This window comes from Oryctolagus cuniculus, chromosome 1 (genome assembly GCF_964237555.1).
Source record: "Oryctolagus cuniculus chromosome 1, mOryCun1.1, whole genome shotgun sequence".
NCBI lineage: Eukaryota > Metazoa > Chordata > Mammalia > Lagomorpha > Leporidae > Oryctolagus > Oryctolagus cuniculus.
The window spans coordinates 190,168,570-190,191,759 of NC_091432.1; the positions used below are offsets into that span (position 1 = coordinate 190,168,570).

Consider the following 23,190-nt stretch of genomic DNA (forward strand, 5'->3'; position numbering starts at 1 on the left):
AAGAAAAATTCATTAAGGCTTATGAAATTCAAAAAATTCCTTATGACTGTTATGCAGTTTTTTAGGACATTATTTTCCTAATATAATACAAGTGACTATTTTAACATATGACTACTTTAGAAAATGTGAAAAATCATCTACTTGCTTTAAAAAATATATACTTGTATTTATTATTTTTTCTTACTAATACAGGCTGGATTTATTGCTATAAGATCATATATATGCTTTAAAAATATGGTAACTCACTCATGTTATCAAATAGCCTGACAGTGTGTATTCAAAATTGAACCGAATACCCTGGGTAGAGACCTTGCTATTAAAAATCCTATAAGAGGGGGCCGGCGCCATGGCTCAGTAGGTTAATCCTCTGCCTGCAGTGCCACAAGCATCCCATATGGATGCCGGTTCTAGTCCCGGTTGCTCCACTTCCAATCCGGCTCTCTGCTATGGCCTGGGAGAGCAGTGGAAGATGGCCCAGGTCCTTGGGCCCCTGCACCCGCGTGGGAGTCCAGGAAGAAGCACCTGGCCTCTGGCTTCAGATCAGCGCAGTTCCGGCCATTGTGGCCATTTGGAGAGCAAACCAATGGAAAGAAGACCTTTCCCTCGGTCTCTCCCTCTCACTGTCTGTAACTCTACTTCTCAAATGAAATTAAAAAAAAAATAATAATCCTATAAGATCAAAGAGTTAGAATTTCAGTTAACAACTGATAACAGGATGCTTCAGGTTGGTCAGTAATCAAGGGGGGCTTAGGTAGGTACCACCTGAATCAATGTACTAAACAATCACTAAAAATAGGGAAATCCAATATTGTGTGCTCCATACTGTAAAGCAGTCAGTAGCATCATTTGTAGAGAATTTTCACCTAATGACTACTGAGCCAAAATCTAACACCACCAGCAGAACAGAGATAGAGGAATATATCAAGCAACTCCCCACCCCTACAACATGGCCATTTTGTAGAAATCAATGACCTTTTTTTTTTCCAATTAGTCAATGGCAGGAAAAGTAATGGTGGAAAGGACGTTTTTGGAATAAAAAACACTTAAATAACTCAAAAAACAAAAAAATTATATCAGTGTTCATAGCCTAGGATTAATAAGTCACAAAGTGAGTTTCTTTGATGGATTATAAGTGATCCACAAATCCTTTCAAACAGTATACAAGCTAGTGCAGGTTAAGGGATCACTGTATAATAGGTTGAACATCCCTAATCCAAACATTCAAAATCTGAAATGCTCTAAAATCCAAAACTTTGAATGTCATGCTAGTGAAGTGTATGCAAATATTCCAAAATCTGAAAAATGCCAAAACTGGAAACACTTCTCATCCCAAGAGTTTCAGATATGGAGTGCTCAATCTGTCCCTTCAGTTTCCTCATAAACTATATGACCAAAACAAGATTATGAACCACACTGGTACAATGAATCCTTTCTGGGAAGTTTTTCACCATGTGAATTAGAAATTCCCAGGTTAACTTTTATTTATCCTAGAAACACCAGTTATATTGATAGAAATGAAAGGCATCCTTCTTCCTTCCTTACTGCATTTTGAAGAGTGTTTATTTACCTTCAGGCCAGTTAACTGCTTTCCACAAAATCTGAAGTTGCTGGGCTGTGGGTTTTTCTGAAGAACTGTTACATATTAAAGACAGTATCTTCTCAAGAAGCACCAAGTCATCCTCAGTTAACTTCTTGTCTTCCGGTGCAGTTCCATTAAGTTCCTTCAGTTTACCTAGAACCCAAAACAAAACCTTCAAAATTCCCTAACTCTAATAAGCCATAACATTTTCAGTAACAGTCTTCTATTGTACATGAAGGGGAGTGAAGATAGTTCTGGGCAATTATTACAGATTATAAAATAAACTATATATTTTTATTGATTTTTTAAAAGATTTTACTTATTTATTTGACAGGTACAGTTACAGACAGAGAGAAAGAGAGACAGAGAGAAAGGTTTTCCTTCCGTTGGTTCACTCCCCAAATGGCCGCAATGGCCCCAATCTGAAACCAGGAGCCAGGTGCCTCTTCCTTGTCTCCCATGTGGGTGCAGGGCCCAAGCACTTGGGCCATCCTCCACTGCACTCCCGGGCCACAGCAGAGAGCTGGACTGGAAGAGGAGCAGCTCGCCTGGAGTAGAACCGGCGCCATATGTGATGCCGGCGCCGCAGGCGGAGGATTAACATAGTGTGCCACAGTGCCGGCCCCAAAGTATGTATTTTTAAGCTAAGCATAATATAGTCGAAGAAACATTACCATGATTATTTTTATTGTACCTAATTTTTTTTTTATTTTTATTTATTCATTTGAAAGGTGGAGAGAAAGAACATACATGTGAACTCTCATCTGCTCCAAATGTTTGCTGGAGGCAAACCTAGGAGCTAGGAATACAATTCAGGTCTCCTAAGTTGGTAGCAGGAACCCAATCACTTGAGCCATCATCACTGCCTCTCAGGGTCGACATTAACAGGAAGCTGGAGTCAAGAGCCAGAGGTAGGGATGAAACCCAGGAACTGTGATATGCGATGCAGACACCTTTAATGATAGCCCTCCTGTAACCTGTTATTTTCTAAGACCTTCGGAAGCTTTCTGCTCTGAATAAATCTTAAAAGTTTATCATAGTTGTTATCATTTTGAACAGTTTTCAAGCCAACAACATGTTGAATATACCAACATACAATCAACTTTTCAATAAAAAAATTTGGAGCAATTTTTTAGACAATTCATGTCAGCGTCTATTGTTACCAATGAAACAGAGTTAAGTGCCTAATGATAATTTTGAATTTTGACTTAATTTTATATACACATTGGGCATATTACTTTTAAGTTTATGTCATGGAAATATTGATCTTTCTTCCATGTTTGCAATTTACTTCAAACTTTTCACATGTATCTTTAATATCAACATTCTTATCAACACTGATACTACTTTGAGTCATGTAACACTGTTAGTTCAAAATTTCCATGTTTGAGTGCCGTTTGAGTCCCGTCTGCTCCACTTCCAATCTAGCTTTCTGCTAATGCCTCCTAACAGATGATGGCTCAAGTTGCTGTGCCTGTTACCCATGTGGGAGATCCATACAAAGTTCTAGACTCTTGGCTTGGGCCTGGCTCAGCCCTGGCCATGGCAGACATTTGGAAAATGAACCAGGGGATGGAAAATCTCTTTTTCCCTCTATTGCTCTGCCTTTCAAACAGATGAAAATAAATTAAAAATGTTTAAAAATAATTTACAGAATAAAAAACTCCAATTTTTTTTTTTTTTTTTTGACAGGCAGAGTGGACAGTGAGAGAGAGGGACAGAGAGAAAGGTCTTCCTTTTGCTGTTGGTTCACCCTCCAATGGCCACCGCAGCCGGCGCGCTTCCGCCGGCGCACTGCGCTGATCCGAAGGCAGGAGCCAGGTACTTATCCTGGTCTCCCATGCAAGTGCAGGGCCCAAGCACTTGGGCCATCCTCCACTGCACTCCCGGGCCACAGCAGAGAGCTGGCCTGGAAGAGGGGCAACTGGGACAGAATCTGGTGCCCCGACCAGGACTAGAACCCGGTGTGCAGGCACCGCTAGGCGGAGGATTAGCCTGTTGAGCTGCGGCGCTGGCCTAAAAACTCCAAATTTCTATCACAGAAGCTTAGGAAGATAAACAAATTTTTATCAGTCATAAATGGAAACGTGTTTTGTATGGCATTAAAACTTTTAACAGTAAGAAATAGAAGAATAAACTTAAAGGAGGGTTAGAGGGAGAGAAATGGAGGGAGGGAAGATGAGAATATCATTATGTCCGTAGAACTGTATCCATAAACCACACTAAATCTGTTAAAATTAATTAAAAATTAAAAAACTTTCTTAAAAAAACTAAACTTATTTAAGGAATGCAAAAAAAGAAACCTTTTTTTTTTTTTTTTTTTTGACAGGCAGAGTGGACAGTGAGAGAGACAGAGAGAAAGGTCTTCCTTTGCCGTTGGTTCATTCTCCAATGGCCTCTGCGGCTGGCGCGCTGCGGCCGGTGCACTGCGCTGATCCGAAGGCAGGAGCCAGGTGCTTCTCCTGGTCTCCCATGGGGTGCAGGGCCCAAGCACCTGGGCCATCCTCCACTGCACTCCCGGGCCACAGCAGAGAGCTGGCCTGGAAGAGGAGCAACCAGGACAGAATCCGGCACCCCAACCGGGACTAGAACCTGGTGTGCCGGCGCCACAGGCGGAAGATTAGCCTAGTGAGCTGCGGCGCCGGCCAAAAAAAAAAAAAAACAAAAAAAAACCCTTTTTTAAAGATTTTGTTTATTTATTTGAGAGGTACAGCAGACAGATAGGGAGAGACAGAGAGAAATGTCCCCTAACCGCTGGTTCACTCCCCAAATGGCTGCAACTGCCAGAGCCAGGCCAATCCAAAGCCAGGAGCCAAGAGCCTCCTCTGGGCTTCCCACATGGGTACAGGGGCCCAAGTACCCAGGCCATCTTCCACTGCCTTCCCAGGCCATAGCAGAGAGCTGGACCAGAAGAAGAGCAGTTGGGACACACTGGCGCCACAGGCCTAGGCCCAACCCACTAAGCCACCCGCAAGAAATCTCTTACATTTGTATGAGAGCTTAAAAATTCTAAAGTGTACATATATTTCTTTATGTTCAAAATTAAGCAATGAAAACAGCTATCAATTTTTTATAAAGACAACGTAAAGGATAATAATGGGACCAAAAAAACTCAGCCTTATAGACAAGCATCAATTAATTCTCCCTACAATCATTTGGCAAACAGACCTAATATTTCCCTTAGTCCAAAAAAAAAAAAAACACACACAAAACCCTGCCATTTTGTTCTGAGAAAAGCTAACACAACGCAATCAAAGTCAATAGAGTAGTTTCATTTTTAAAGGGCAATTTTAAATGTTGTTTTATTATTTCTGAGCATCAAGAATTCTTTCATTCTTTTTCTAAATTTGAGAGGTAGAGAGACAGCTCATATCTACTGGTTCATTCTCCAAACATCGGCTACAACCAGAACTGGGCTGGGTAGAAACTGGGAGCCATAGACACAATCCAGGTCTTCCATTTGGGTGGCAGGAACCCAGTTACTTGAATCATCACCACTGCCTCCCAGCGTCTGGATTACCAGGAAGCTAGAGTCAGGAGCAGAAGCTAGAGTCAGGAGCGGAAGCTAGAGTCAGGACTGGAAGCTAGAGTCAGGACTGGAAGCTAGAGTCAGGAGTGGAAGCTGGAGTCAGGAGCGGAAGCTAGAGTCAGGAGCTGAAGCTAGATATCAAAGGCAGGCGCTCTGATAGGGATACAGCCAACTTAACCAGTAAGCCAAACACCTGCCCTAGGGCCATTAATTTTTTAAAGATTAAAGGAAAGACCTTGATTTTCCAAAACATTCTTTTTTTTCCAGAAAAACATCAGGAATTTTGAGAGGTGGGACTTAAGATTTTTTTCCCCTGTAGGTACTGTCTTATTAAAGGCATCATGAGCATTTACATATTTCTAAAAGGCTTTCTTACAAAGTAGTATGGGTCCATTACCACATTGTGTATTTGTAGTTGACAGCTAAGTAATATCATAATAGAAATCTCTTTGCATGTAAGTGTATAGTTCCTGACACACTAGGAAGAGAAACAGATCTTAAATAGTGAGAAAAAAATAAACTTACCTAATATTTGTGTAGGGTTTGCTTGGTCAAAAGTGACAGCTTCTTTTTTAGGGAAATAAATATTCAATGCTTTAGGTGCAGCTGATCGGTAAGCACTATTCCCTATTTACAGAACAGAAAATGATGAAAATTACGAGTGATCAAAAATGAGATTTTTCCAACTATATGACTGTTTTCACAATTACTGAGATATGCAACTACTCAGTGCATGATGTAACTACAAACTTCAAACAAAAAGAAAAGCAATCATCCATAACATTTTTTATATGTTGTTTGCACTTATTGATGTAAGAATTTTTGGTTTGGGGAAAGGAAGCTTAAATGTAGAACAAAGCCATTCCATTTAATATTTTCTACTTTTCTTTTAAATTTTTAAAATTTAAAAAGATCAAGGATACAAAAAAATTAGGAAACATCCCATTCTCATCTTCTTTAAGACAATCTGATCTCTCCCTTCTCATGTCTTTTATTGTTTACTACAAATGATATAGACATTTGCATTGCCATTCTCTCCAATCATTTTCTATATCATCTTTATAAATGCCCCAGTTTGTACATTCATAAAGGGCGGAGATCCTGTTCTTTTGTATTACTTAAGCCTCAATTATAGTAACTGAAACTTAGTATCCTATATTGAACAAAAAACTGGCAAAACAAAAAATTCAGCAACATTAAATGAATATAACAACTTCATGTAAAGTATAATTTAAATCTAATTTATAGCCTACATTTCAAAATTTAATTTAAACTTCATGTTTGTTCTAATGTGAAATTTTTGCAAAATATTAGTAAAAGATTTAAATATTCTGAGTATATAATACATATAAAAGATGAAGCAAGTAATGTAGTAAGTATAGAAAATATTTTTTTTTATTTTTTACATATTTATTTATTTATTTGAAAGTCAGAGTTACACAGAGAGAGAGGAGGCAAAGAGAGAGAGAGAGAGAAAGTCTTCCATCCGATGGTTCACTCCCCAATTGGCCACAATGGCCAGAGCTGCACCGAACCACAGCCAGGAGCCAGGAGCCTCCTCCGGGTCTCCCAAGTGGGTGCAAGGGCCCAAGGACTTGAACCATTTTGTACTGCTTTCCCAGGTCATAGCAGAGAGCTGGATCGGAAGTGGAGCAGCCAGAACTAGAACCAGCACCCATATGGGATGCCTGCGTTTCAGGCCAGGGCATTAACCCGCTGTGCCACAGTGCTGGTTCCATAAAAATAACTATTTCTAAAGCATAGGATATTTACTGATATGATCAAAGATGAGCTTTATATACACACCTGGTTGGTACATTCTAGTTGTGTGAAGGAAGATACAAATGTTAATTAAGTATCATCCAAAGAATTAAGTACAATGCAGAGTTTTACGAAGGAAAGTACAGAATGCAACGAGAGCTTATAATAGAGTGAATGATCCAGCAAAGGACAATGTGGGTGCTCAGAAAAGTTTAACTGAGTTCATTTAATAAATGCTATAGATAGGGTCAGTATTGTGGAGTAGCAAGTACAGCTGCTGCCTGCATCTTATATGGGCAACTGCAACCACTTAGTGTGGGTAAGTAGAAGGCAAGGAGGATGCAAGGAAAGAGAAAATAGTCAACAGGACCCATCATAGGGTTTTCTAATGAAGGGATGGATGCAGAGCAAACTGTTAAGAAGACCATGGGCTGTCGTATAGGCCACTTTGAAGACTGTTATTTTATTAGTCTGGTAAAAAATACAGTAGTTGGTACTAAAGTATAAAAAGTTCCAGTATATAACCCCAACTATTAAAAATTAAATTCTAGAAAATGCAAGGGAGCCCTACTGACTTTAGTCTCTTTTGTTCCAACTGGTACAGTGGTGATTTGCATCAATTTTCTAAGTTTACATAAATTATGAACTCTTAAGGAGGCAGGTATTATCTCAATTTTGCAAATAAAAAGAGACAGACACAGCAGGTAACTTCTTCAGAGTCAGACTGAGAGTTGAATGTAAGGATTCTCACTTCAGGGTCCATAATCTTTAAAAATTAAAAAAAAAAAATTATTTGAAAGACATAGAGACAGGCAATGCGATCCAGCTCCCCAGTATGGAACTCAATTATGTGAGCCATCATCACTGCCTCTCAGGACCTGCTTTGGTGGGAAGCTAAAGTCAGGAGCTGGAGCCAAAATAGAACCCAGGCACACCAATGTGGGTCCTGGGCCTTTCAACCACTAAGCTGAAGGCCTACTCCAAGAATCCATAATCTTAGTTACTACATTAGTATTATACTCCAATACTGCCAACCAATGCTACTTTTACAAGTAAAAAATAGCTTTTGGAGCCAGTGTTGTGGTATAGCAGGTAAAGCTGCCACCTGAGACACTGGCATCTCACATGGATGCCTGTTCCAATCCCGACTGCTCCACTTCCAATCCAACGCCTCGCTCTTGTGCCTGGGAAAGCAGCAGAAGGTAACTCAAGTATTTGAGCCCCTGCCACCCATATGGGAGACAGGGAAGAAGCTCCTGGCTCCTGGCTTCAGACCATTGCAGCCATCTGGGGAGTAAAGCAGTGAATGGAAGATCTCTCTTTCTCTCCCTCTCTCTCTCACTCTGTAAACTCTGCTTTTCAAATAAGTAAATAAATCTTTAAAAAATAGCTTTCAAAATCATATGCCAACTGATTTTTAAGTACAGTGATAGTTTGTGGGAGTTTATGATGCTTAATCACATATTTTACTCAAATTCTTTTGAATATATACTTTTGTGTACATAAAACATAAAATCATAATTACATAGGGAAAATACATGTCAAGAATCTGTCAAAGTTGAAACAGATGAGTCACAAATTTAGCTCTGCATTTAACTGGCAGACAATGCAGAGGAAAACATACCTGTATATATTTAAAGAACAAATAACATGTGTCATACTCTAGGCTAAATACCAAAGATAAAAGAAAAAATTAGTTGCTCAAGACAAGGCCAAATATTCCATCCTAAACCTTAAAAGCCCATTCTCTTCTGAGTCTTGTTAAAAAGAACAGTGTGTAATCCAGTGAATAACATTCTCAACACATTAAGAAGCAGCAAAGGAGGAGAGACTGGAATAAACACAGATCTTGTGAGGATACTGAGGAAACCAGACTTAATACAGTAAAACAAGTTTTCATATTTTTAAAGCTAATGTAATTTTTAAAAAGATTTAGTTATTTGAAAAAGCAGAGTTAGAGAGGGAGAGACAGAGAAAGAGAGAGTGAGAGAGAACGAGAGTGAGCTTCCATCCACTGGTTCACTCCCCAAATGGCAGCAATGCCCAAGGCTGGGCCAGGCCAAAGCCAAGACCAGGGCCTAGGAGCTTCTTCCAGGTCTTCCATGTGAATGGTAGGGACCCAAACACATGGCCAATCTTCTGTTGCTTTTCCCAAGCCTTTAGCAGGGAGGTGGATTGGAATTGGAGCAGTGGGACAGGAACCAGTAACCATATGAAATGCCAGTGTCATGTTGCAGATGAAGGCTTAACCAGCTATGCCACAATGCCAGCCCGTTTGTTTAGTTCAAAGGCATAGTAAGGGAGGGGAAAGGGAGGTTGGAGGAGGGCAAGAGACAGAGGGAGAAGGAGAGAGAGCAAGCTTCCACCCCACTAATTTACTCCCAAAAAACCCACAATAGGTGGGACTGGGCCAGGCCAAAGGCAGGAATTAGGAGGTAGGAACTCCATCCAGGTCTCTCCCACTTCAACGGCAGGGGTCAAAATACCCAGGTTGTTGCCTGCTGCCTTCCGAGGCACATTCGCAGGAAGCTGGATGGGAACCACCACTCTGACGTGATATGTGGGCATACCAAGTGGCAGCTTAACCTGAGGGCTTTTATTGTTCTGACTCTTAAGGGAGAGTCATAACAAAACCCATATCTAAAACAGTTTTTCAGTCCTGGTTCCATATTAGGATCATTGTGGAAGATTCTAAAACACCCCTTTCCAAGATCTTCAACATAGAGGAATACCAGACCAAGTGAACTTGTGTGGGGATGAGGTTGAAGTACTTTTTTTTTTAAAGCTTCAGATGATTCTAATGCATGCAATGAGGCAATCCTGAGACAATTCTAAAAAGCAACCCAAGAAGTATAGTCTTGATTTACTATATACAGTTTTCAGGCAAGAAAATGACACAAATTTTCTTAATCTTTCATTAAATAAAAGTTTCAATAAAATTTTTTAAAGATTTATTCATTTATTTTGAAAGTCAGTTACAGAAGAGAGGGACAGACATTCTCCATCTGCTGCTTCACTCTCTCTCTGTAACTATTTCTGAATAAATATATATTAAAAAAAAATCTATGGGGCAGGTGCGGTGGCATAGTAGGTTACCCTCCACCTGCAGTGCCAGAATCCCATATGGGTACCAGTTCAAGTCCCAGCTGCTCCTCTTCCGACCCAGCTCTCCGCTGTGGCCTGGAAAAACAGTGGAAGATGGCCCAAGTGTTTGGGCCCCTGCTCCCACATGGGAGACCTGGAAGAAGCTGCAGGCTCCTGGCTTCAGATCACCTCAGCTCCGGCCATTGCGGCCATCTGAGGAGAGAACCAGCAGATGGAAGACCTTTCTCTCAGTCTCTGTCTCTCTGTCTGTAACTCTACCTCTCAAATAAATAAATAAAAATTTTAAAAAATCAAAAACAAATGAAAAATACGTACCAGTAAATGGATCAACTCCAGACATAGAGGTTCCCATACTTGCAGAACCTGGCACATAACGACCAGCACCTACAATGCAATAACACTCCTAGTAAGCAAAGGCAACTGCAAATCACAGATTACAAACTCCTCCTCCTGTACATAGAATAACTATTTATCAGTCACACTTCAGAATGGCATCTTTACATGCTAAATATGCTATAAACATAATACAGAAAAATGCTTAGAATAGTGCCTGGCATATAGTAAGTCCCCAAGAAATGTTATCTTAAAATTCATTCCCAAGGTACAAAATAAACATTTTATGTCTTACGCATTATAATTGCAGAAGTTTAATAAATTACAAAAGCATAAATAGAATATAGAGAAAAAGGTTTAGTAGCTAATGCATAATACCTTCAGAGAACACTTAGGTAAGCTTTAGGGATGCTATGACAACAGCCCAGTCACATTGGAGATTATAATTTTGGCTATATTATTGAAAATAGAAAGAAACAAACAAACAAAAAGAAGATATTTAGAGAGAAACAGTAGAATTTAGATATTCAAAGCTCTGGATCAACCTCTGTGGGAAGAAAAATGATGAGCTTTGTTTTAGCCAGAGATTATAAACTAGAAGTTGATATAACCAGTGTAACACAGAAAAGGCAAACACTTAAAAAAAGAAAAAAAGGTATAAATAAGATTAATAAAAATAATGAAGATCATCACAGAGTAAGTAAATTTGGTGAGTTCTAACTATACGCCAGCCAACATGCTAAGCATCTTAGATGCATATATTCATTAAAGTATTAATTAGATACCATAATTCATGATTATTTTAGAAGAGGAAGGCTAAATAGTTTACTTCAGGTATTAAAAGCTCTTGAGGGCTTTTATTGTTCTGACTCTTGAAGGAGAGTCATATTCAATATTCAGATTCCTAGAGTCCACCCATAACCTAGTGGTACTCTAAAGGGCTCCATTTTATAAACACATAGGGAGTTTTTAAACATACGTAAGTGCAAACCACACTCAAGACCATTTCACTGGGGCCAGCACTATGGTGTAGTGGGTAAAGCCGCTGCCTGCAGTGCTGGCTCCCATATGGGCACTGGTTTGAGTCCCGGCTGCTCCACTTCTGATCCTGCTCTCTGCTGTGGCCTGGGAAAGCAGTGGAAGATGGCCCAAATTCTTGGGTCCCTGCATCTGCATGGGAGATCCAGAAGAAGTTCCTGGCTCCTGGCTTAGAATCGGCACAGCTCCGGCCACTGTAGCCAGTTGGGGAGTGAACTAGCGGATGGAAGGAAGACCTCTCTCTCTTTCTGCCTCTCCTTCTTTCTTCGTGTAACTCTTTCAACTAAATAAATAAATCTTAAAAAAAAAATAGACCATTTCACCAGAATCCTTGAGTGACAGATCAGGGTATGAATATTTTTAACCTACTCAATAACCCAGTAACTCAGAATCTCTAAGCGTAGAACCTTGGGATAAGCAATTTAAACAAGCTTCCCAGTCATTCTAATAGACACCAGAAGTTTCAACTGCAGAAATTAATAAAGAAAAGAAAAAAAAATCAAGATGGACCATAAGTTGTAAGCCAGAAGAGAAAACTTTATGGCCCCAGTGCTATTTGTACAATTGGGGGAACAACATCTATAGTAATATTAACTAACAGATATTGATAGTTTAAATGTATTCCAGGTATTTTGTTAAACAAATTATATGTTATACCACTGAATTTTCATACGTCACAATGATAGATGTTGGTATCTATCTTCCTTTTAAGTATACTTTGCTATCCTAATGACACCATAATTCTCCTGGACATTTAGTATGTTATCTGGTGTATCTATATAACCACTGCATTTTTTGAGTTACTGACAGTGTGTGACATAAGACATGCTCTGGTTATGACAGCCCTAGTTCACTTGATTTTGTTGGTAATAGTTGAAGCTTTGTTCTTTCTGCTCCAGAAAAAAAGGTGCCAGTGAGATTCAGGAACACTGTTGGTCTAAGTTTCAAGGCATCACTGTTTCTGAACTGCTGATTTAGAGAAAGTCATCATCTTACCTACTCAAGACCCTTACTAACATTTGAAACAGCATTACATCATCAAAGAGTTCCTTAAGAGACACCATACCATCAGAGCATTTAACGTGCTAGTTATTGATTTTAGTATACTAGTTATAAATGCCCTAGATGCAACCATTTGTATCTGGGCCACCAATTCATTCAAAGGAAAAAGAAAGCTCACCAAGAACAATTCACAACTTCAAGACACTGACCTAGGGTATACTGGTTCCATCTAGAGCTGAAAGAGGACTGCAGTTGGTATTTTATAGCTCACAGTACTAACTCTGCTAGCAGATTCCATACAGGCCATGAATCTCTTTCTAAATTGGATATATTGTCCAGGAACAGTGGCTGAAGATCCAAAAACAGCATCATAAAAGATATCAAAGCCATTCTGAAAATAGATTTCTTCAGCTGCATTAAAGTCCAACTCTGGCCATTTTTTTTTTTTTTTTCCAGTAGTGTTGATGGTGAGGCATGCATACCTTGATAAGTAAATTCAGTTTGAAGAGATACACCGACACTTCAAGGGCTTCAAGAAGGCCATTTATAACTTAGATTAGGAAGACTAATCTTGGATAGCTGAGTGGAATGTCTCCTTCCATTCTAAGTCAAAATATGCCTGGGCAGACTTCTTGAATGCAATGTTCCATCCAATATTAGAGACTCACATGGCTCCTTCTCTGCTCATGATTGGTAGCATCTCGCCAGTGATAGCACTCATGCTGTGTCTTGGTTGGTGGGTTCCCCTATTATCTAATTTCACAGATAAAAAAAATAGGCTCAGACAGGTTAAGTAACTTGCCAACTTTGCACAGCAAGTAGGGTGGTAGAGCCAGATTGTGAATCAACATCTGTCTGACTCTAAAAGCTATGCTAACTATTCTGTTCTCCTGGCAGGAAGTACCACTGGGGCAAACGATGAGTTCCAACTAATAAAATGCTATCTAATAGTCATGAAGAAGTCTACAAAAGTATTCCGGGAAAAAGCGAAATTCAGAAGTTAAAGGAGATTCATCAAAACAGAAAATACAGATAAGGGAATTATTAATTCCTGGATGACATCTCCAAAATATAAAGCCATACAATGCAAAACGCTATATATTGAGTGAAGAATGATGTAGTAATCAAAACTATATCGCACCTGTAAAAGGATCTGTTGTAGGCAGTGTGTTAGAAGATCCTGAAGTGCCTGGAACATACCGACCACCACCTGTGCATGCAAAACAGGAAAAGTTGAAATATTCCTGAATTTTGAATTTCATTAATAGCACATGCTTACATTACAGGAACCTAAACTTGGAGAAGAACAGAATAGTAACGCTGTCACATGACAGAAATTATAATCAGATATCTTATACCTAGGACAAAACTAAAATTTTAACGATTCTCCAAGTTTTGTTTTCCCAACTTTAATGCTTTTTTATATTAGTCCTAGCACTTGCATATTAAAATAAAATGAATTCAAACATAAAAAGAGAATTTCAGGTGATCTCTGACCTCAAAAATAATCACACACAATCTATTCCTGTCCTGTTCCTTTACAAATTCATGAGAATTCCTGCTGTTGCTACTGCTATCAAAACCACAGGCATTAAATGTTAATCTTTTTGAGAAGCCCTGGGTTCATTAATTCATGTGTCAAACAGTGCACTCAGTGCTGGGGATCCAGCAGGGAACAAAATTGCTTGTATCCACTGAAGCTTATAACCTACTGGAGAAGAGAATTACAAAGGGGATGAGTGTAACAAAGGAAACAGACTGCCATTTACACATTTACAAACGTGTGGTGTGTATGCAAATATATGTGTTGTTAGTTCCTCTAGGGAAATATAATCAAGTTGTTCACAAAAAGACTTGTAAAGATGCTTATGAAGTTAGAATCTTGAAAGGGCAAAACAAGCCAAGCAGTTGTTAGATTTCCAGGTAAAGCTAGCTACTTTAACACCTGTCCTTCGTCCCACATAATTTACACGACACAACAATGAGTCCACTCTTTTTCCCTGTAGTGTGAGATTACACCAACAAAAAATACAGGTACTAAGCACCTAATTTTTTTTTCTTTTTTTTAATGTTAAGTACAAATATTTGGAAGTATACATAATTTATCATTCAGTAGTGAGTGATTTGATAGTTCTGTCAATGTACAGGTGAGATTATGTGAATGGGCAAGGGAATTGTGACTCAGGAGATAATTTGGATACATGGAGTATCCAAGGAAGGATTTGAGAAAGGAAGGCGACATGAAGTTCTTGTAGAATAGGGAAGAGCACAAGCACAAAACAGAGTCAGAAATTTCAACAGGAAAGCATCAACATTAAAGTTATCTACTGCAAAATCCTACTTAAAGTAGGCCCTGTAACCTAAGAAAAGAGGAGGCATTTTATTTCTTCCTGTACCTCAGTTTCCAGGATCTGGAATGCAAAGTAATACTGGTTGGATTATAAGTCACATTCTAAAAGCCAGAATTCAGACTAATGTTGCTAATGCATAGTTTATAGAAAGATATTAGCACCTAACCCTATTTTTAACATTTTAGATACCGCATACAAGTTGAGCATCCCTAATCTGAAAATCCAAAGTGCTTTAAAATATAAAATTTTTCAAGCAGCAACACGACGATACAAATGGAAAATTTCACACCTGACCTCCTATGAAGAGTCATATTCAAAATATAGGTGTGCTAAAATTATTGCCTAAAATTACTTTTGGGATATATATATATATGGTATTTTTTTTATTTTTTATTTTTATTTATTTTTTTTTTGACAGGCAGAGTGGACAGTGAGAGAGAGAGAGAGAAAGGTCTTCCTTTGCCGTTGGTTCACCCTCCAATGGCCGCCGCGGCCGGCGCACTGCGGCTGGCACACCGCACTGATCCGATGGCAGGAGCCAGGAGCCAGGTGCTTTTCCTGGTCTCCCATGGGGTGCAGGGCCCAAGCACCTGGGCCATCCTCCACTGCACTCCCTGGCCACAGCAGAGAGCTGGCCTGGAAGAGGGGCAACCGGGACAGAATCTGGCACCCCAACCGGGACTAGAACCCGGTGTGCTGGCGCCGCTAGGCGGAGGATTAGCCTAGTGAGCCGCGGCGCCGGCTATATGGTATTTTTTAAAATAAATAAATTTCATGTTTAGCCTTGGCTCCCTCCCCAGTATATCTCATTATATATTTGCAACTATTCCAGAATCTGAAAAAAAAAAAATCTTAAGCCTAAAACACTTCTGGTCCCAGGCATTTCGGATAAAGCTGATACAAAGAGCTAACTTTATTAACTTAAAATAAATACGTAGAAAGCAAATCACATATAAAAAACCACCCACATTTCAATCCCAGATATGACACACAACTAACGGAATTTCTAGTTACTAAATTGTACCAAAATATATAGTTTTCTTATTTTTCCTGCAAAGAAACCTTTTATTTAATGAGTAAAAGTTTAATAAGTACAACTTTCGGAAAATAGTGATTCTTCCCACCATACCTGCCCTCCCACCCCAACTCCCACCCAGCTCCTCCTCCCTCTCCTATTCCCAGTCCCATTCTCATTAAGATTCGTTTTCAATTAACTTTCTATACAGAAGACCAACTCTACTAAGTAAATATCCCAACAGTTTGTACACACATACACACAAAAAAAACTGTTTGAGAACAAGTTTTACAGTTAATTCTCATAATACAATTCATTGAGGACAGAAGTCCTGCAAGGAAAGTAAGCATACAGTGACTCATATTGTTAATTTAACAATTATTTATTTATTATAATTATTTATGATGTCAGTAATCACCCAAGGCTCTTGACATGAGCTGCCAAGTTATGGCTACCTCTTTCCACCGGGGTCTCTCTCACAGAGATCCTTCATGTAGGACATTTTTTTGCCAGTGTCTTTGCTCTCCATGCCTGAATTGCTCTCATGGGCTTTTCAGCCAGACAAGAATGCCTTATGGGCTGATTCTGAGGTCAGAGTGCTAAAATATATAATTTTAAAAAGGAAAAACTATAAAAAGGAATTTTCAAGTTTCTTTTTTTCACATGGTTGAATTAAAATTGCTTAATTTTATTTATAGTGTAGCTGTATTTCTGAAAGAACAATTTACTTCTATAAATACAGAATTACTATATAATCTGACTTAAAATATGAATGCGTTGTAAAAGCCTGCTTCAGATCTTGAGTTTTATATAAACAGCTACTCATAATAGGTGTTTAAACACTTAAAAAAAAAATCAACCAACATAGATGAAAGTACGTAAGACCTGGGGCTAGTGCTGTGGTACAGTGGGTTAAGCATCTGCCTGTGGTGCTGGCATCCCATATGGGCGCCAGTTCAAGTCCCGGCTGCTCCACTTCAGATCCAGCTCCCTGCTGATGGCCTGGGGAAAGCAGGAGAGGATGGCCCAACTGCTTGGGCTCCTACACCCACAAGGGAGATCTTGGGGAGTGAACCAGCAGATTAAGAGCTCTCTGTCTCTACCTCTCTCTGTCTGTAACTACATCTTTCAAGTAAATAAATTATTTTTTAAAAAAGTACATAAGACCTAATATAAACATTAATTTACCTGTAAATGGATCTGAAAAACTGGTATTCCCAAGTCCCAACATTTGACCTTTTGTGTTATCAATAATAAATTTAGCCACCTGATCCAAAAACATAGGATTCAAATCATTCTTCTGCAAGAAGTTGTATGCGGTTAACCAGGGATCATCACTGGTATTATATGGCAATTTATATGATGGTCCACCTTCATTGACATCAATTGAGAAAACATAATCAAATTCCTGTAACAGAAATATAGTCAGGAGATAAAAGATTACTAATTAATCTTTTCACATATTTCTTTTCATACATATTAATACATATTAACTCATACATACATATATAACAAATATTATGTGTTTTTCATTTTAATAATTACAGTAACTAAGCTTGCTTTAATGTACAATGCCAAAAACTCTCTGGCAAATAAGGACTAACAGAGACCACTCACATGTGCTGCAAGGTAGTATTTCAGTGGGGGAGGGGGGGTGCAGTGGAATGGAAGATAATTATGACCACATATTAATTCCAGAACCAAAGGAGGGCTGCCAATTGGTTGATCTCAAGGCCAAAAGTATCAGCTGTTACTATGCCCTACTCACCTAAACACGCTGGCATTTAAGTACTGCTCTGCAGTGTCCATCATGTTGTATCAAATTAAATACAGCCAGGCACAAGGCATTAGATGAAGGGTGGCATAGAATTCGTAATCCTAAATGGCTGGGAACTGCTTATGTATGGGAACTACTAAAAGATAATGCCCACTTTATTTATCAAATGCAGCTTTCTATACATGGAAAGATATCCTTTTAGTTAATCCTTTCAATACAGGGGGAAAAGATAATTTTCCTACAGTAATTTATTTCTAAATTTTAACAACCCCCCGCAAAACACTGTATCAGCATTGAGAAAACCTTTAACTTGGCTAATGATTTAAGATAATGATAATTAGAAAGAAATCAACATACTTTCCCTTCATATAAAACTTTTCCAGATGTTTGCTGATTAGCACCAGATGAGCCAACGACATCACCAATTTTTATCCACCTTCCTTCACTAACACTCCACTGATAGGCTTCAACTTTCTCCCCATCTCTGATGAGACGAGTCTGTCCTTCTCTAGTACCTTAAAATAAAAATTTTAAAAATCAAGATAGAATAAAATTCAAAAATATCTATTAACTTAAAAAATATTTTGTTATTTATTTGAGAAGCAGAGAGAGAAAGGAAGACAGTTCTCAATTGTTGGTTCACTCCCCAAATGCCTATAACAAGCTCTGGCTGGGGCTGAAGCCAGACGCTAGAAATTCAATCCAGGTCTCCCATTTGGGTGGCAAGGATCCAGTTAGCTGAGCCATCACTGCTGTGTCCCAGGATCAACACTGGCAGGAAGCTGGAGTCAGGAGCCAGAGACTGTATCGAATCCAGGCACTCCAATAAAGGACAAGGGCCTCTTAACCAACAGGCTAGGAGCCCACCCTTTCAGTTAGATTGATGCATTGGCATCCAAATTCTGCTCTTGGCCCTCTAGGGTATATCTTCAACCAGCAACCATAGAAATTTTTTTCAAAAGTTTAAGTGGGTCTGACACTGTTCGGCATAAAACCCTTCGATGGCTTCTCATCTCTTGGCAAAAGTCTAAATTCTTGCAGTGGTGTACTAGACCAAATAAACTGTCCCTACCATCCCCTCTGGTCTCATCCTCTACTCCTCCTCCCACCCACGTCACCCAACGTCAACCATGAAGCCTTTACACTGCCTATTTATTTTGCCTGTGACATTTTTCACATGATGCTGACAAGTTTCACATGATGCTGACAAGTTTTGCTCCTTTGTCTCCTTGACTTTACTCGAATGTCACCTCAGCAAGGCTTTTGGAAGAAAGCTTAGCTACCTTCCCTCACTAACACTCCGCTGATGGCTGCGACTTTCTCCCCATCTCTGATGAGGAAGCCGTTCTACGGGGACAGCTGTGTTCCTCTTCCACAGGGGAGACCAGTGACTGTCTAACTAGAGACTACTTTACCCAGATCCTTGAACTGGAAGTCTACTGATGTCACATTACTCAGCCATGGCCAGTGGAACGAGGCGAGCATAGTATGTCAGTTCTGGCCTAGTCCATCATCCCCTAATCTCTTATACCTTGTCTCAATCTGGGGCAACTTTTTGGTTTGGTTAAAGTAAATCCAACACACAGCTATGGACTTCAAAAGAGAATTACATAGCTTTTTTCAGAAAATGTGGATGGGGGGGGTTACAAGATTTAGAATCTGCAACTACATCAGTGGATTTTTTTAATGCTCTACTACTTATCTTTTGCCCATGTATGAGTCTGTAACAATATGCCGGTCATTTGGAAAACCATTTTGGGCGACCATTATTGTGGCACAGTGAGTTCAGTCGCTGCGGCAGCGCCAACATCCGATATGGTCACTGATTCCAGTCCTGGCTGCTCCACTTCTAATCCAGCTCCCTGCTAATGTGCCTGGGAAAGCAGCAGAGATGACTCAATTGCTTGGGCTCCTGCACCCATGTGGGAAACCTAAAAGAACTCCTGGCACCTGGCTCCGGTCTGGCCCAGCCCTGGCCGTTGTGGCCATTTGGGGAGTAAACCAGCAGATGGCAGACCTCTTTCTCTGTTGCTCCCTCTCTAACTCGCCTTCAAATAAATAAGTAAAAATTTTTTAAAAATATAAGAAAATACCAATTCACTGACTCATGCAGATTTCCATATTTACACATTTTATTATTCGATATGAAAAACTGCATTTGTTAATATTATCACTATAATCATCAAACATTGGGAAGCTATCAAGCTTCTGGTGGCACATACAAATTTTCTAAATTTCCAATTTACACTTGAAAGCTTGAATTTTATCTTTGGCAACAAATACTGTCAGTTATATTCCTTAAAGTGACAAGCTCACTTTCATAATTTTGAAAAAATGTCTACGAGATACCGAAGCCTGAATAATCCTAGTCAGTCTTTCAAATAAAAATGGTATTTCGCCGGCGCCACGGCTCAATAGGCTAATCCTCCGCCTTGCGGCGCCGGCACACCGGGTTCTAGTCCCAGTTGGGGTGCCGGATTCTGTCCCGGTTGCCCTTCTTCCAGGCCAGCTCTCTGCTGTGGCCCGGAAGTGCAGTGGAGGATGGCCCAAGTACTTGGGCCCTGCACCCCATGGGAGACCAGGAGAAGCACCTGGCTCCTGCCTTCGGATCAGCGCGATGCGCCAGCCGCAGCGCACCGGCCGGGGCGGCCATTGGGGGGTGAACCAATGGCAAAAGGAAGACCTTTCTCTCTGTCTCTCTCACTGTCCACTCTGTCAAAAATTAAAAAAAAAAAAAAAAGGGGTATTTCATTTAAAAAGTTATACTTCAGCCTGCAACTCAAATGACCAAACACACGGTTTTCTTTGAGAAGGCACAGTGTATTTCACATTTTGCTGCACTGAATATTAGAAAGAAAGATGTATATTAAAGTGTCAAGAAGGAATAAAGCAAGTTTTAATGCTTCATCAAAGACTTTCTTCAGGGCAAATGGCAGTGTTTTTAAAAACACAACTGCATGTCAGTGAAGAACACAGTAAGTACTAGAACAATTCAGTGCCACTGCATTGACCTGCATGCCAAAGAGGCAACAGTTTTGTTTACTTTGCCTTTGTACCTTAAATGTGAATGTTAGCAAAGTGTAAAAAGTCAAATAACAGCTCATAATAAAATTAGTTTTGACCTGGGCATTCTGAAAAGATCTCAGAATCTCTCAAGACCTATGAACCAAGCTTTGAGAAATATATCATTTGATAATATAATGAGTCAGGATATATCCAACACAAGATTTTATTTTAAGATTTTATTTAGGTTTATTTTTGTCCTCTGCTTTCAAACTCAAATGATAAGCAGACATGCCTTCACTGAAACTCATTTTTATGTTTTCTCTATACAACCTCTCTCGGGGAATCCAATCCAAGAAAAAATATCAAATGAGTGACTTTTGAGCGTGTACTGTATATAAGCTAACAGGGAGACTTTTTTTTTTTTTAAATTAATTAATTGATTTAAAAGGCAGAGTTACAGAGAGGCAGAGGCAGAGAGAGACAGAGGTCTTCCATATGCTGGTTCACTCCCCAACCCGAAGCCAGGAGCCAGGAGCTTCTTCCAGGTCTCCCACGCGGGTGTAGGGGCCCAAAGACTTGGGCCATCTTCTACTGCTTTCCCAGGCCATAGGAGAGAGCTGCATAGGAAGTGAAGCAGCCAAGACTCAAACCAGCGCCCATATGGGATGCTGGGACAGCAGGTGGCGGCTTTACTCGACACACCAAGTGCCAGCCCCGAGATTCATTTTCTTAAAGGATTTTTGGGGGTCGGGCATTTGGCAAGACGGTTAAGATGTCAACTCGGACACCCCTATCCCGTGTCAGATGCTCTGCTCCTGATTCTAGCTTCCTGCTAATGTACACCCTGGGAGATAGCAAGTGACAGCTCAAATGCTTGGGTCCCTGCTACCCACGTCAAAGAACTGGACTGAGTTCCTGGCTCCTGGCTTGGCCTAGCCCTGGCCATTGTGGACATTTAAGGTAGAAACTAGCAAATGGGATCTTGCTCTTTCTGTCACTCTGCCTTTCAAATAAATGAAAATTTTTTTAAAAAAATTTGTTTATGGGAAGTTTATTGACTCAAAGTCTAAACTGTGAGAGAGGTAAAAAGAACACAGTTTCTTTAATAGTTATGTGTGATAATAAAATCCTCAAAAGTCAGTATCTGGCAATGATAGGAACACTAAAACCACTGGCAAAACCTTGTTTTTATTTATCACTTATTATCCCAAAAGGCATTTGTTTTTACCGCTAAATAAAATGGAATATTTACCAGGTTCTCTCAGATGTTCCCTTCCAGGAAGCTGCTCAGCATTAATGTCCCCTAAATCACCAGTTTTGGAATCAATGGTTGCCTGAGACAGCTCTTTTTCAAAAGCCTTGATTTCCTCAGCACTTGCTGTCCGATCCTCTGATTCTGTAAACACTCTAATAATACCATCACTATAGGGAAAAACAAACTGATTTTAAAAGTCAGTGCCATAGAGTATTAACATTCTCACACCCCAATGAAATAATCTATACATATGAATGTAAGAAATGTTACTAAGCATCTATTATTGATAGCACTATACTAACTTCATTACACAATGTCTTCTAATATTTATTTCAACTATTTAAAGGAGAAGTTACTGGCAAAAGAGAGAAATATATCTTTACACAATTTTCAACTCCAAGTTAAATGTATTATTGCATTAATCTAGAGATACAGTACTTATGTTTAAAGTCAGTATTACAGCAGCATTATGGTATAGTGGCCTGGTTTACTTTATAAAGGTATCAAGGACCCAACATACAGTTTATTAAATAGCAAATGTGAAAATATGGCCTTTATTCTGCCAGTAATGAACAATGTGACTCCAACCACAGGAAAACAAACATCACAAAAAAACCCAGCCTCACGCTTAGACTGCATGGCAGTCCTCAATCTCTAGGCTCAGAAAAAATTACTTTATTTCCATAAATTCTCAATTCTAAAAGTTTGAAATAGCAAAGTTAGTACTTTCCACTTTATCAAACATGCTTAGGGAGGTGGGGGTGGAAGGGAACTAAGCCGACAAATCAACCCTTGCCCCGGACAAAACATAAAACACTTCTACTTTGTTATACCCTCTAATCCTCACAGCTGTCACCTCTTTTTTCTTGCCTTCAATTCTAAGATAGTCTATAATCCTTTCCTTCATCCACCTCTTTAAGCAGCCCTTTATGGCTTCGTACATATCTTGTTTCTACAAAAATGTGATGTCAGAGAGTCACTAATGACATCTTTCAAAGCAAATCCAAACGCTTTTCTGACGTTCCATTCCCTGACGCTTCAAGTTCTTTTTGACCTTGATGACAATCTCTTTCAAAAATCTCCCCTTTTCTGTCTCTAAATGCCAACTTCTGTGTTTCTTTGTCCTGTTTAGCCTACTGGCCTCTCTCAGTATATTACAAGACTCAGTTCTTAATCTTCCACTCCTTGTCTATACTTCTTCCCTCAGAGATCCCCACTGGTTTGCTTTGGGCAGCTTTGTGCAAATCTTCATCTTAGTCTCAGTTTGTCTTTTTTTAAAAAACGATTTTATTTGAAAGGAAGAAATAAAGAAGGAGAGAGAGATTCTTCCATACGCTGGTTCACTCGCCAAATAGCAACAACGGCCAGGGCTGGGCCAAGCCCAGGTCAGAGTCAGGAGCTTCTTCTAGGTCTCCTTGTGGGTGCAGGAGCCCAAGTAC

The 23,190-nt window shown here is 39.6% G+C and overlaps 1 protein-coding gene across 2 annotated transcripts in view; it reads right to left on the bottom strand.

Annotated features, from left to right (window-relative positions):
* The window catches only part of PLAA (phospholipase A2 activating protein), a 58,422-nt gene that overhangs the window by 738 nt on the left and 34,494 nt on the right, over positions 1-23,190 (bottom strand). For both annotated transcript variants that reach the window (XM_051844876.2, XM_002708046.5), the window contains exons 7-13: positions 21,749-21,918; positions 17,848-18,005; positions 16,902-17,121; positions 13,489-13,557; positions 10,290-10,358; positions 5,634-5,735; positions 1,568-1,732 (exon numbers count right to left, since the gene is read on the bottom strand). In XM_051844876.2, coding sequence (XP_051700836.1) covers positions 1,568-1,732; positions 5,634-5,735; positions 10,290-10,358; positions 13,489-13,557; positions 16,902-17,121; positions 17,848-18,005; positions 21,749-21,918 — 953 coding nt within the window. The remainder of the gene's footprint in view (positions 1-1,567; positions 1,733-5,633; positions 5,736-10,289; positions 10,359-13,488; positions 13,558-16,901; positions 17,122-17,847; positions 18,006-21,748; positions 21,919-23,190) is intronic.